Source organism: Heliangelus exortis, chromosome 2 (genome assembly GCF_036169615.1).
Source record: "Heliangelus exortis chromosome 2, bHelExo1.hap1, whole genome shotgun sequence".
Taxonomy (NCBI): Eukaryota; Metazoa; Chordata; class Aves; order Apodiformes; family Trochilidae; genus Heliangelus; species Heliangelus exortis.
The window spans coordinates 120,102,040-120,115,197 of NC_092423.1; the positions used below are offsets into that span (position 1 = coordinate 120,102,040).

A 13,158-nucleotide genomic window follows, 5' to 3' on the forward strand; every position below is an offset into this window, starting at 1 on the left:
GGCTGCTCTCTAGCAGTAAATTCAGTTCATTAATGTCAAGTAATAGTGGTCATCTTCTGAAAGCAAACATTCACTATTACACATATTTGAGATATTGTGGCTATTTTGTGTTCAAAGTCCAGGAAATTCTGTAGCATCTCTAAAACTGTTACATAAAAGTGATCAGTTGCTGCTAGTTTATTGTGGTAATCAGTGCTAGGATTTGAGGTAATGACTCGTGCTCTGGTCTATTTGTAATGCAATTTGCTATAAATATTTATGAATACTATTTGTAATGAATGTGTGTAGTTCATACATCAGCAATGGACAAAATGCAGAGCTCAGGGTCAGCATTCACACTGCTGTTGTGTCTCTTCCATTCGTGTCAGAGTACAGAAGTGAATAGATGATTTTTAGTCATGTTCTAATAGAAAGTCTTTATGCTCTTAAGAAGTAGCAAAGTAAATGAACTGTTTCAGGACACCTTGGAAAGCTGAATATTCCAGTAGGGTTTTTTAAACATGCGTAGAGTACACATAGAATTAAATGTGATTAGTCATGTCTGCTGGTTCTGATTCCTGGTTTTACTTTTTGAGCACAAAAAAGTCAATCATATGAAACTCTAATAGGGAGATACTTATAAATATTAGTGCAATTTATTCAGTGTTCGGGAACAATATTTTTGGCCTCATAACACTTTTGTGTTTCCAGGTAAAAGCCACAGTTTTCCTGCTTTTTAGTCTTTTCCAAAAGAGTAGCTAAAACCTCAAGGTCTGTTCAGGGATCTCTGCCCAGTTTAAAGCTCTACAAACTCGTTTAGTCCATGGTAGCAATTAAGGTCCTTACCATTTCATTTCTAGACAGGCAGAAGTCCTCCAGCAGCAAATGGATCCCTAACTTTCTTCCGAGTGGAAGGTTTAAGAACTTTAACTATCCTTCTTCTTTGTGCTTAAAGGCTGTATCAGTACTAGTTACAATGTCTGGATTTATATTTTCAAGGGGAGTTGTCTGGGGCTTCAGTGCTCCTGAGTTTTTGTGGTAACTGCTGTATACCAAGAGGAACAAAGGCCAAAAATTTTTGAAACTCAAATGACTCTTGTGTGAGAATTTGTGTATTCTCTGTCCTAGGAAATAGGCAAATCTCACCTGAGAAGGTCTTGAGCTTTAGGAGAGGTTGGACTAAATAATCTGCAGGGGTCCTTTCCAACCTCAACAATTCTGTGATTCTGTAATATTTAGGAAAATTGACAGAAGTTCCTTGTTAAACTGGCAGAAGATTAAAGGTGTTGATGCTGGTGGGGCCCATCCTTTCTTGGCTAAGGACTTATGACTTGTGTGAGGAAAGAGTATGTGTGAAAACTGTAGGTTTGTTAACATGGGCACAGATGAACCTTGTTTTAGAGAAAATTATCAAAATTAAAAGAACTTGACAAGTGGAAGTAATGGCCTGGAATGAACATGATGAAATTTAACTGCAAAATATGGAATATGGAGGAAATCAAACAAGTGAAGTACAAGGAATAAAAAGTAGAAGCAACTATACAATAAAAATACTCAGGAGTTGCACTGAGTTAAAAAATTATGAGGCAGCCATCTTTGAAACAACTTGTCTGTGTAAAACTGGTGAGACCTTGTCTGAAATGCAGTGTCCAATTTGGTCATTTCTTAAGAATGGTCCAGCAATTCTAGGGAGACTGAGAAGATTAATGGGACTGGTTATAAAAACAGAATATGTGATTTATGAGGAAGATTGAAGGCATGAAGCAGCTGAATTTGTTTAATCTGGGAAATAAATATAAGTTGCTACAGGAAAGAGTGATTTCTTTTTTTCTTGGCAATAAAACATCAGCTAGTATTGCAGGGCAGGAGATTTAGGTTGCATACCAAGGAAATCCTCTTTACTCTTACAGTCAAAACTCTAGAAGAAAATTTCAGTAAATATTCTGAAATTAGTTATTAGTTTTAATTATGTTATTAATTTTAGTTATTGTATGTGGATAATGCATCCATATTTTATTCTGGCCTAGTGGAAGAGGCTAAGTAGACTACAGTCATTATCAGCTTCTTGAAGGCATTTTCATATTCTCTACCTATCTGTCATTCTGTGCTGGTACCATGCAGTGGATTTCTAGTTCTTAACTGTATTTCTGGCTTGTTTGTTCAGGGCATGTCACATTCTATGTTTCATCTTTCCTTTTTTCCTTCTCAGAGTCATTAATCACAAAGAAGACAGTGGATTCTATTAAAGAGTAAATAAATACCCATACTGTACTGTGGTATTTTCTTTACCACTCTCTCTATATTTAGAATGTATACAGCAATGGGTATTTATATTATACCATGGTAAATGTTTATTTTCAGTGCTGCTCACTGTACTTACATTTCCATCTTCACTGAGCTTGAGTTTTAGCTCATTTTTTTCTTTCCATATTAGTCCCATCCCATATTTTCCACCTTCCGAGGTATATGAAATTCTCTCCAATTAAAATGTTAGAGTCACTGGGCTTGCCTGTTAGGTTACAGTAGCAGTTTGTATAATTGGTGGACTCACTTATGCTGACTGCTCTGCCTTGGGTGACAATGTCATCTTTTGATTTAACACTCGCACAACACAAACCGTGGGATTCATTTCACTAAGCTTTTGATGTCTGTGGTATACACATCTGTGCTAAGCCAGTCACCTTTATAATTAGTAGAGAAAAATGAGCATTTCCAAAACACACAGTTTTTCTCAATTAAAGGTGGTTAGCTAAAATTATCTCCCTCTATAGATGCTTATGTATCTATGTAACTGAAAAGGTAATTTAGATAAGCAGCTCAGACAGGTAGGTATCTGCTTTGAGGCTATTTAAATTCAGGGAAAGTTAATCCCACCCTGTGTACTTAGTTTGGCTGTTGGTAAATTGTGATTTAAGCTGTGGCATCTTCACTGAAACATTAGCTGCTCCATAAGCAGAACATTGGCTTCAGTCTGCACACTATTTGAACCCCATGTTGACAGAGGTTAAATACTGCAATTTGAAGTCCGGTCTGCAAAGTTAAACTGCTGTTAATTGTGGTTTATTTTAATGTGAAATGCTGTAAACTAGAAGCATTCAGAAGATCCATATTGCATGCAACATTCCTTATGCAAAACTTTCAACCTTGGGGATAGAAGTAGAGTCAGAAGCTGGAGTCATTTAACAAGATACTAATGAGGACAGTGCCTATGTTGGCAAGTGTTGTGGTTCAATAGAAGATTTGCAGAGCAAGAGTTGGTGCTGAGAACTTGACATTCACACTGTCTGCATTTTGGGGAATTTTATTTTGAACTAGCTCTAATCTTGGTGGACTGGATACCCTTGAACAACTGCAGAGTGTTAGATGCACTCCTGGAGCACCACTCCTGGAATTTTATCTGAAAGAGGGCCAGTTCGTACTTGAAGAGTACTCTTTAATGCACAGTAAGTGGGAGAAATGGGGAGTTTAATTTCAAAAGCACATTCCTGATCTAAATTTAAAAAAAAAAAAAAACAACAAAAACCCACCTATAATCCACTTTGACTTCAATCATGGTAGTATTTCAACCCGGCTTAAAAGAACAGCAGTGTTTTCTGACTGCTGGCTTCATGAAAAGGGATGTTTTAGACAGTAGATCTGTGTAAACTCTAATAAATGCAGCCAAAATAACAGAAATCATCATGATACTCAGAGATGATAGGCAAGTTGTTTTCCCAAAGCTGATAGAGGTAGAGACTCAATAAAATATACAACCCTACTGAGATTCTAAGGATCAAGTTTGTAGAATAAAATATTTTGGCCTTTCACTGTAAAATAGGTGTTTACAGAGGCTGGAAGCTAAGCCAACACTTCTGCTTTACATAGTGACTCAAATACAACTTTGAAATTCTGCTGTTTGGGGATACTGGTTTGATAGCAGAAGTATCTGAGTTGTAGACTATGGCATCTTGCCAGTATCAGGCTGTTCAGAGTAGATCATAAAATCAAGCACTGAGCCTCCAGGTTTTATGTGTGGAGAATTATACCATGGGAGGAGCATGATTCACAGCCATGATATCTGAAAAGTTAATACAGACCTTTTCTGTCACACAGGATGCAAGAGTAAAAGAGAAGTGGTTATGCTGGTAACTTTCTTCATAGAAATAAGTGTCCTCTTTGATGGCTAAGAATTTGGTTTCTAGCACCTGAATTTTCTGTTCTGAATGTACATGTTTCATTAGAGTAAGATTTCTTGTCATGAAGTGAGGTATGACTTGAGAACTTCGTCATGCCTACATGACTAAGGGGTTTAAGAGTACATTTGGCAAGGTTAAAAATTAAGAGATAGTACCTTGATTAAGTTCTGAGTAAGCACTCGCTTGAGGAAGTCTGCCTCACAGGATGTTTATCTTGAATATCAGTAAACTCAAAATTTCCTGTGCCCATGTGTACTCAACACTCTTGCTATCAACATGAGTACCCAAAAGCCTTTGGCTGTCAGCACCATTAAATATACTAGATATATAAATTAGCTGTGTGAATCAGAAGATATGTATGTTCACAGAGCAAATGTAGACTTGAGATACCATGGTTTGTAGCTTAATTGAAATATTTTTGTATTTTTTTAGTTGTATAATTCACCCGTAAAGCAAAAGGACAAAAACCTAAAAAAAAATTTCAAAGAGGTGAGACATCAGATGCAGACTAGAATATGAGAGATTAATGTCTTTCAAGTTAAGGCCAAGTAAACCTGTAAAACTAGTACCTGACTTGTAAAAGCCATTTATGTCTCTTGTAAAGTCAAAGTCTACAGGACTGCAGTTGTAAAGAATTTAATTTGTTAGATACAATTAGTCACCTGTGAAAGCTGAAATTAAGAAGGACTCAATGCCTAAGTATAATATAAAAAAGGAGGTAAGATAATGGGATCAAGTTTTCACTGACTGGAATTTCATATTTCAAAGGGTGATCAAATTATTTATCTTTGTCTTAGAAAGCACTGAACCAAAGGCCTTCTCAAATTTTACTCAGGGAAAATGTAGTTATATTTTTCATGATAGCCCTGTGTTCAATAGTATCATGGAAGAATCTATGGCACTAAATAGATTATGGAGCACAAAATTATGTGTATGTTTTCTTAGACTTGTATATGTATTGATTTGCACTTTCTTGCCCTTTTATGTTCAAAGCAGAAGAGAACAACATGCATTTCTCACCCTGGGTGCAGACGTGAGCTTGATATATGTGAAGGGGAGGGAAGGAGAAGTATATAACTTGGTAGCCACAACCACTTTGACATCATGAGTACTGATGGATGAGAGGGCAAAAAATCTCTTTAGTTTCTCCTCATCTCTGCAGTAGCACTGTATCTTCCCATTGCTAGGTAACACCTTTTGATGCTTATAATTAGCATCACTGAGTGATCTCTTGGAAGTAAAAAATACAAGGCAATACAAAAAATTCCAGGTCTGTTCATAATATTAATAACACCTATGTAAAATTTTTGCATCACTGGAGTAGTCAAGTATAAATTTAAGCCATCATCTCAGGAATTGAATCAGAATTTACCGTATCAGTTTTCCCTTATTTGTTAAAAATCATTAGAGTGATCTTACAGATTGATAAAATCTTTCACTTTTACATTGTCATTTCTTGTGTTGTATTACTTCTGCCTTGGTAGTGGTTGGGGACACAAGTAACTATGACTTCTCTTTAGCCTTTTTTTTACTGACTTAAGGAAGTTATTGGTCTTTTATCCCCTTTATCAATTTTCTATTCAAAGTCTCTGGCAGTCAAAAAAGTGACTTGGATCTCTAGAAAATTCTTTGGAATTGGAACCTTGGGTCATCTCTTCCAGAATATTTTATAGATTTTATGTAATTTAAGAGTGGTTTTATTTTAATTTTTATTCTGATTTCTGTTACACTTGATGAAGCAATAGCTTTGATGAAAGAATGGTATAGTTGGATGATGAATGCTGCAGTTAAAGGGATTATTTTGTATATGTGATTTACACTTCACAGGTTTTTTACATTTGTATATACAATGGCTTTGAGTTTTAAAACAGTACTTAAATAATTAAAATTAAGAATAAATTAAACTATGTCTTGGTAAACAAATTGATGTACCTCCATACTGTGGACTGCAATTTTGCACTGAGATACCTGAAGTAGATTTGAAATAATTTCCTTCATTAGCAACAATAGTCACTGTATATGTGAGCATATTTGACACACAGTCTTGAAGAAGCAGCAGTGTTAAGTTTGATATTTCTTTATGGCCACCTTCTTATCCAAAGAAATCCCAGGACCAAACTAAGCATTGTCTGGCAGGATAAGAGGCAGCAGTTTTGGGTAATAAAGTATGCTAGCTGTATGTACATGATATCCATGCCAGGTAGTTTTTGTATGGCTTTAGAAATAAGGGATTTGGGTGTTACAGGCTGAGAAACAAATGAATGAGTTCTTTCTTCCGTGGCATGCACAGAGAATTTTCTGAACAGCTGACTGTTCTGAAGTGAATTTGTTGTGTGCTACATGCACTGGGGAGAAAAACAAGATGTGACATCATTTACTGCAAACGCACAATATATGTGCAGATTCTTTTGACATCTGATACATCAAGATATCTCATTTTTAATCTTTAATTTTTGATCATATAAAGATATAACATTTTTATTTTGGGATTACTGTTGATTGATCTGTTCTTTTGCATTAGGCAGTATAATTGGGTTCATCCAATCCTTACAGAACAGCAACTACTTACTCGTAATTTTCTGATTATTTTTTCCATTAAAGTTTTTGTTCACTACTTTTAATCATCGTTTTAGTGGTTAAAATTAAATAAAAATTAATGAGAACACAAAATGTATGCTGTGAAATCTTACAGCATATTTTTGACAAAAGGTTACCTGCCTTTTTTGCTTCTATTAAAATTCTGCTTTACAGGACAATTCCCCTGAGAGAGTATCACAGAGAATTTACAAAGGTACTGAAATAAGAATTATTCCAGTTTAAGAAATAATACTCTTTATAAGATTAAAGGTGTTTTTAGACAGCAGGTGTAACTGAATAAATGATACAAAGATACTTTAAAAAAAATTACCACACTAATTAATATGACATATCTCACTAGGCTGCATAATTACTTTCTAGTACGATTAAAAGATTTTAAATTTATTTGATACACTAGTAAACACCAATTGTCTATCTTGTTAATGCCAGTTAAAATGCTTTTGAATTTTTGATTAGAGAAAGAAAAAAAGGAAAAATTTCAATTGAAACAAATTTTGTTTTTCTAATTATTTCTTTTCAGTGAAAACTCAAAAATAGTAATTAGCTCGGTTCTACCTTCCCTGCTACTTCATTCCCCTCCATCTCTCACATATCTGTCATGAACTGATGACTCTGGAGTTTCTGTCAGTAGACCTGTGGTTATGATTGACATGGAAGGACAGTGACCAAGGAAGGCTGATGTTATCACTGCCCTAGAGGACTCCAGAGCAGAATCATAAATGCAGCTGCTTCAAGGAAAGTGCACAATGATGAAGCTCACGTCACCAGTATTTAGTTCACTACTAAGCAGTAGTAGTAAATAATAAATCTTGAAAAGCATCAATGGGACAGATTTAAACTCTAACATGAAAAGAAATAGGGTGTTTACCTCATGATGAGCTTTAAGGTATGACCTCTTGCCCTTAATTAATTGTGCAGATTCTTCTCTGAGATAACCTTGCACACAAAAACTGCTTTTTGGGGAAAGTGGAGCTGGCTTTCTAGCTCATATACCTATATTTTCTGGAATTAGAAATTGCAGTGCAATCAGCAAAAATATTCAAGCTCTTAATTGCTGATACCACCTCCTGCACTAGGCTTCCTTCAAAGAGCTTCTCTGCACCCATCTGCTCAGCCATGAAGATTCCTTCTTTTCTGGAGCTAAGGTTGCAGCCTACAAGTGTACCTATCTCTGGCTAGTCAAGAAGGGGGCAGAGAAAACACTTTTATATTTGCATGAAGGCAGAGAAACAGCTGAAAAAAGAAGGAATCTTTTGAAGAGAGTGTCCAATCTCAACAATAGCTTGGAGTGTTGGTGTTCATCTGTCAGGAGGATTAAGAATGAATATGAGTTTCTCATCAAAATGCTATTCTTGCAGAATTCTGGATGGCTCTGTCATGCATAATTATTATCAGTCTTTAAAAGAACATTTTATTAAACATAACTCCTTCACAATCTTGAGGAACTGGTTCAAGCTGCTACTATTGGCTACCTAGCTCTGTTCTTGAAAAAAAATCATTATTTCAGTTAAAATAGCTACATAAAATATTTTCAAAAATGTGTGGAGCTAAAAAACCCTTGACAGTACAACTTCTTTACCTCTGACTGCTGTGTTCAGAATTGAAGGTGTGGAGGGATGCTTTACAGGGGAATATATTGTGGGTTTGTTTTAAAATGCAACAGTCTAGTGATTCCATTGTAGAATGATGAAGAGATTGTCCTGCAATTTGTAAGAAAAAATATGTATGTGGAAGAAGTGTATTAAGCTTTTATGTTTTTTACGGTGGGTACAGTAGGAAGAAAAACTATATGTGAAGGTGTGGCAAGAACAGGGAAGAGGAAAAGATTTATACTAGCTATCATATAAAACTTTCTTATTTAGGATGAAAATGTTTTCTTGTAAAGATTAAAGAATGTTATGGCTTATGACACTGAAATACAAGCTGAGTTGGGTGAAATTTCCTACTCTTTCCTAAATTCAGTGGGCTTTATATTTGGGTGAAAAGCTTTGTTTTATCATTATTATACTGTTTGAGTAATTCTGCATGTTGCAGAATAAACCAGATGTTGCATTTTGGGAATCTAAATGGTCCCTGTAAATTTATTAGTTGCTGATAATATTAATACTGGGGCTTTGAGCATCCTTTTCTAGTGGAAGGTGTCCTTGTCCATGCAAGGGTTCAGAACTAGATGATCTTTAAGGGTTCCCCCCAACTCAAATCATTCCATGATTTTTTGATTCTATGTTAGTAGTAGCAGACAAAATGGGAAGCAATGCCTTAGAGATTTCTGAAGAAGAAAACCAAGAAGATATTCTAGGATTAAACTGGGTGACATTAAAGTCTTTATGTAATTGTGGTTTTGCATAACCAAGGACATACTTGATTTAATGAGTAATCCGATTAATAGGTGAAAACTGCACGTCAAAATCAATATAAAATACATTCTAGCACATGGAACTTATCTGATATATTTCTGTGTTCTTTGGCTGTGTTATGAGGCTGTTCACCTTTAATCTGTGCCAAATGTTTGTAAATATGATCTCCAGTGTCTACATGGGAATTTGGATTTAGAAATACTGAATTACTGTTATTTAGATAAGAGTCTTACTGTAAGAAACTTAGTCCAAATTTACAATAAAATAATTGAACATCCATCAAGAGATGCATTTCCTTCCTGGAAATACTTCAGTTTCCTAACCTGAGTGCTGGTAACAGAGAATTGGCTATCTGGAAAGTATTTCTAACTATCAGGAGATTTAGAAAGTCAAGTAGTAGTATGGGTAATTTGCACAATAAGGATCAGTTTTAGCAAACCTCAATGCAGTAAAAACTGCATACATGGTATGGTATACTTTCAAGAAAAGTTTTTTTTTTTTTTGTATGCTTTTGAAAGAAAGAAGCTTGTGTTTGCCTTTCATCTACAAGCATATTCTTCTATGTCCCTAAAGAATAGAAAATAAGGATAAACAATTGTGATAAACAATAATACATAAACTTTTCTTCACCTCATCCTAAGCATGCCTCTTACTAACATGAATCCTACCTTTATGCCAACCTAGCCATAAAACCAATGAATGGCAACCTTACTCTAGATTTTGTCTTTGAACTGTGTATTATTTCAACAAAAGCTGATTTAGGAAAGGGAGAGATATGCATTTTCATTTCAAGTAAACTATTGGTTTAGAGGAAAAAAAGTTTTATATTGAAAGGGTGTTGAATAATACCTTTTTTGCTAAAAAAGGTGCCTATTACTAAACGAAAATCTCACAAGACAGAAAATACACTTAATTTAGCTTGGAAAGTGGAATTAAGCTTTCCAATTTCATATTTGTGTTTTATTCACTGCAGCATGGCTGCACATGCTTTTAAGGAGAATGCTGTGCAGGGATTAAAACTTTTTTTTTTCCTTTGGAACACATTTTTATTTTTAATTATTTTTAGTAAGGGATGCTGACCAAATATTTCTAAGAAGGTGTCCCTTTCTTTCCTTTCCAATTTCAGACATGGGACACAGAACTGGAAAGATCTGCAGAGTCATGGGCTGAAACCTGTCTATGGGAGCATGGGCCTGCAAGCCTTCTTCCATCAATTGGGCAGAATTTGGGGGCACACTGGGGAAGGTAGTTTAAGATGCTGTTTTATACAATATATCTTGTTTTATTTAAGTTTAACAATATTTGCTTAAAGATAGAAGGATAGAAGATGCAGCCTTTGAATGACCTAATAGATTACTCCTGTCTTTCACAGGTACAGACCTCCAACATTTCATGTCCAAGCATGGTATGATGAAGTGAGAGATTTCACGTATCCACATCCTCATGAGTGCAACCCATATTGTCCTTACAAATGCTCTGGTCCTGTTTGTACACATTACACACAGGTATGTAGGTGGGTTTGGTGTTTGTCAGCTATGGAAAAGAGCTGCCAAGACCTCCAGTTGTGTTGCTCTAGGACATGTAGAACGTTAATCTTCCAATTTATGCCATAGCAGTGAAGAACAAAAGGGGGTTGTTATTATTTTTCTTTAGTTACAAGCATTGGGTGTTGGTGACACACAGTAAGGCTGTCATGCAAATCTTTAGATTTCATCCTCATAAATATCACTTCCTTAACAGAATTAAGGAAAAAGCTCATGTACTCCAGTGACTGAGTGGCACTGCTCAGTGTGTTTGACATAATCTAGCATCTGTGCCAGTACACTCGTAATCCTTTCTGTAATATGCTGAAGGAACAGCATATTTAAAAAACAGTAAGGTTTTTTTGGGTGAATTACTCAGATCAGATGAGTTTTTGATATGTTGCTTTAACTTCAGCAAGATTTTCAAATTGCATAAAAGCTAATTTATTTCCTACTCCTTAAATCTGTGTATCTAGCCTGAATTTTTCCAGAGGAACCAGTCCTGTTTTCAGTGACTGGGAAATATGTGATCCTCAGATTTTACTAAAATCTATCTATAATAATCAATATAATATTAGAAAAAAATCAAAATTTGGATTCTTAAAATTAGATTCAATTGTAAATTGTTCAACAAACATTTAAGACATAATTATTTACCATTTATGTAAAAATATCTATAGTTACAGATATTTAAAACTTGCAAGATTTACAGTACATATACTTAGTTCTTTGTGGTACTAATTCTTCACAGTACATATTCCTGACAAATCCTAAATCCTTTTGGAACAGCAAACTAATCTTAAATTAATACAAGTTCAGCACCTGTCATATTTGTCTAATTTGAATGCTCCAGCCTTCATTGTTGAAATGAAATTGTTTTAACAGATGCATAAAGGAGAACAACCACCTTAGATGGCAATGACATAAAAGCATATGCATTTAAAATTCATTATTAGAGTTTCCTGGGTGTATGGGGACTTTTTGTGTATAGTTTTATCATTTATGTTAACTCCTTACACTGCTAACAAAGATCTATTCTCAGTCTAATGAGTCTTAGGGTTAGGCTGAGGGTTAGACAACCTTTTAGTTGCTAGGTTGTGCTGAGAACCACAGGACTCAGGAATCTGACTTCTAACTCACATTTATTAATTGTAATTCTGAGAGTCAATTCCTCTGATTGTGTTTTGTAAATATTTGTAAAAAAAATTGTAAAAAAATTGTAAATATTTTGCTTCACTACATGCTTAGACCATTTGTATAAAATGAGAACCATATCTTTGTATCAAGGTGAAGCTTTTCTTTCCAACAAGGATATAACGAAATGGCCTTTTGACATTTGTAGTTAGGTAACTTCAACCCTTTTATAGCAGAGGGAATTATCAATCATTTCTCTGAGTTGAGTTTTACATGTTGAAGTTTGGAGGCAGTTTTTGTTTTATGTTAACCAGTTTTGATTTTCACATGCATTTCTCTTTCTTTTTCCATAGGTTGTTTGGGCTACAAGTAGCAGAATTGGTTGTGCGATTAATTTGTGTCATAACATGAACATCTGGGGACAGATTTGGCCAAAAGCAGTCTATCTTGTATGCAATTACTCTCCTAAGTAAGTAGGCTGACACCAAATAATATCTTAAGTGGGCAAGATACTTTATAATAATCCAGGAAGTAATCTGAAAGGAAATCAGTCTGGATTTTCTATTTTTTGTGCTATTACAAACAGAGTAAAGCATTGTTCCCAAGGCAGCTTTTTACTGCACAAATACTCCTGTGATTTTCTGGAGTTTCAGTTTTCTGCCCTGTGTTTTTAACATACAACATCAGAGATCTTTGTTATCCTGTGATATTTGTCTGAAAAATAAATGTAACTCCCCTTTGTGACTTTCAGGAATGTGTAACATGAAGCCCATGGTTAAAATCAAATTCTATATAATATTGCAGCTATGAGAATGGAGTGTGTTCTCAAAAGATTTTACAGATGCTTATATCAGTACTTCAGTTTTTTCTGTGTGAAATTTTCAGTTATTTCAATTACTTTGGTATATCAAATAAATGTTATGGTCTAAGTGTTAGATGTTTTTCTTCACATATTTTCTCACATATTGAATGCTCTCTAATGTTAAAACCTAACTTAGCTGATTTAATTTATTTTTTTTTTACCAGGGGTAACTGGTGGGGTCATGCTCCTTATAAACCTGGCCGCCCTTGTTCTGCATGTCCCCCTAGTTTTGGAGGAGGCTGCAGAGAAAATCTTTGTTACAGAGGTAGGTACTATTTCAACAGTACACCTGTAAATGGGCAGAGAAATGTAACCTTTCTATTGTTTTTTTTTTTCCTCATTAAGCTTTAACAAAGGTGAATAGAATATATTATGCTGGCAGGGGCCTTCTTTATTGTGATGAATGAGATCGTGTAATTACAGTATGTGAGGCCGAGCATCACCAGAGGGAATGATGTAGCAAACTCCTGCTGGTTTAAGTGCTGATTGAGGGGTTTTAGTAAACAATGTGTAGACCACCTCTGCGTGCT

General features: G+C 35.1%; 1 protein-coding gene across 2 annotated transcripts in view; it reads left to right on the plus strand.

The window, feature by feature from the left end:
• CRISPLD1 (cysteine rich secretory protein LCCL domain containing 1) overlaps positions 1-13,158 on the plus strand; it is a 38,612-nt gene that overhangs the window by 10,534 nt on the left and 14,920 nt on the right. For both annotated transcript variants that reach the window (XM_071737804.1, XM_071737805.1), the window contains 4 exons: positions 10,236-10,354; positions 10,482-10,614; positions 12,120-12,235; positions 12,793-12,893. In XM_071737804.1, the coding sequence (XP_071593905.1) occupies positions 10,236-10,354; positions 10,482-10,614; positions 12,120-12,235; positions 12,793-12,893 (469 nt within the window). The remainder of the gene's footprint in view (positions 1-10,235; positions 10,355-10,481; positions 10,615-12,119; positions 12,236-12,792; positions 12,894-13,158) is intronic.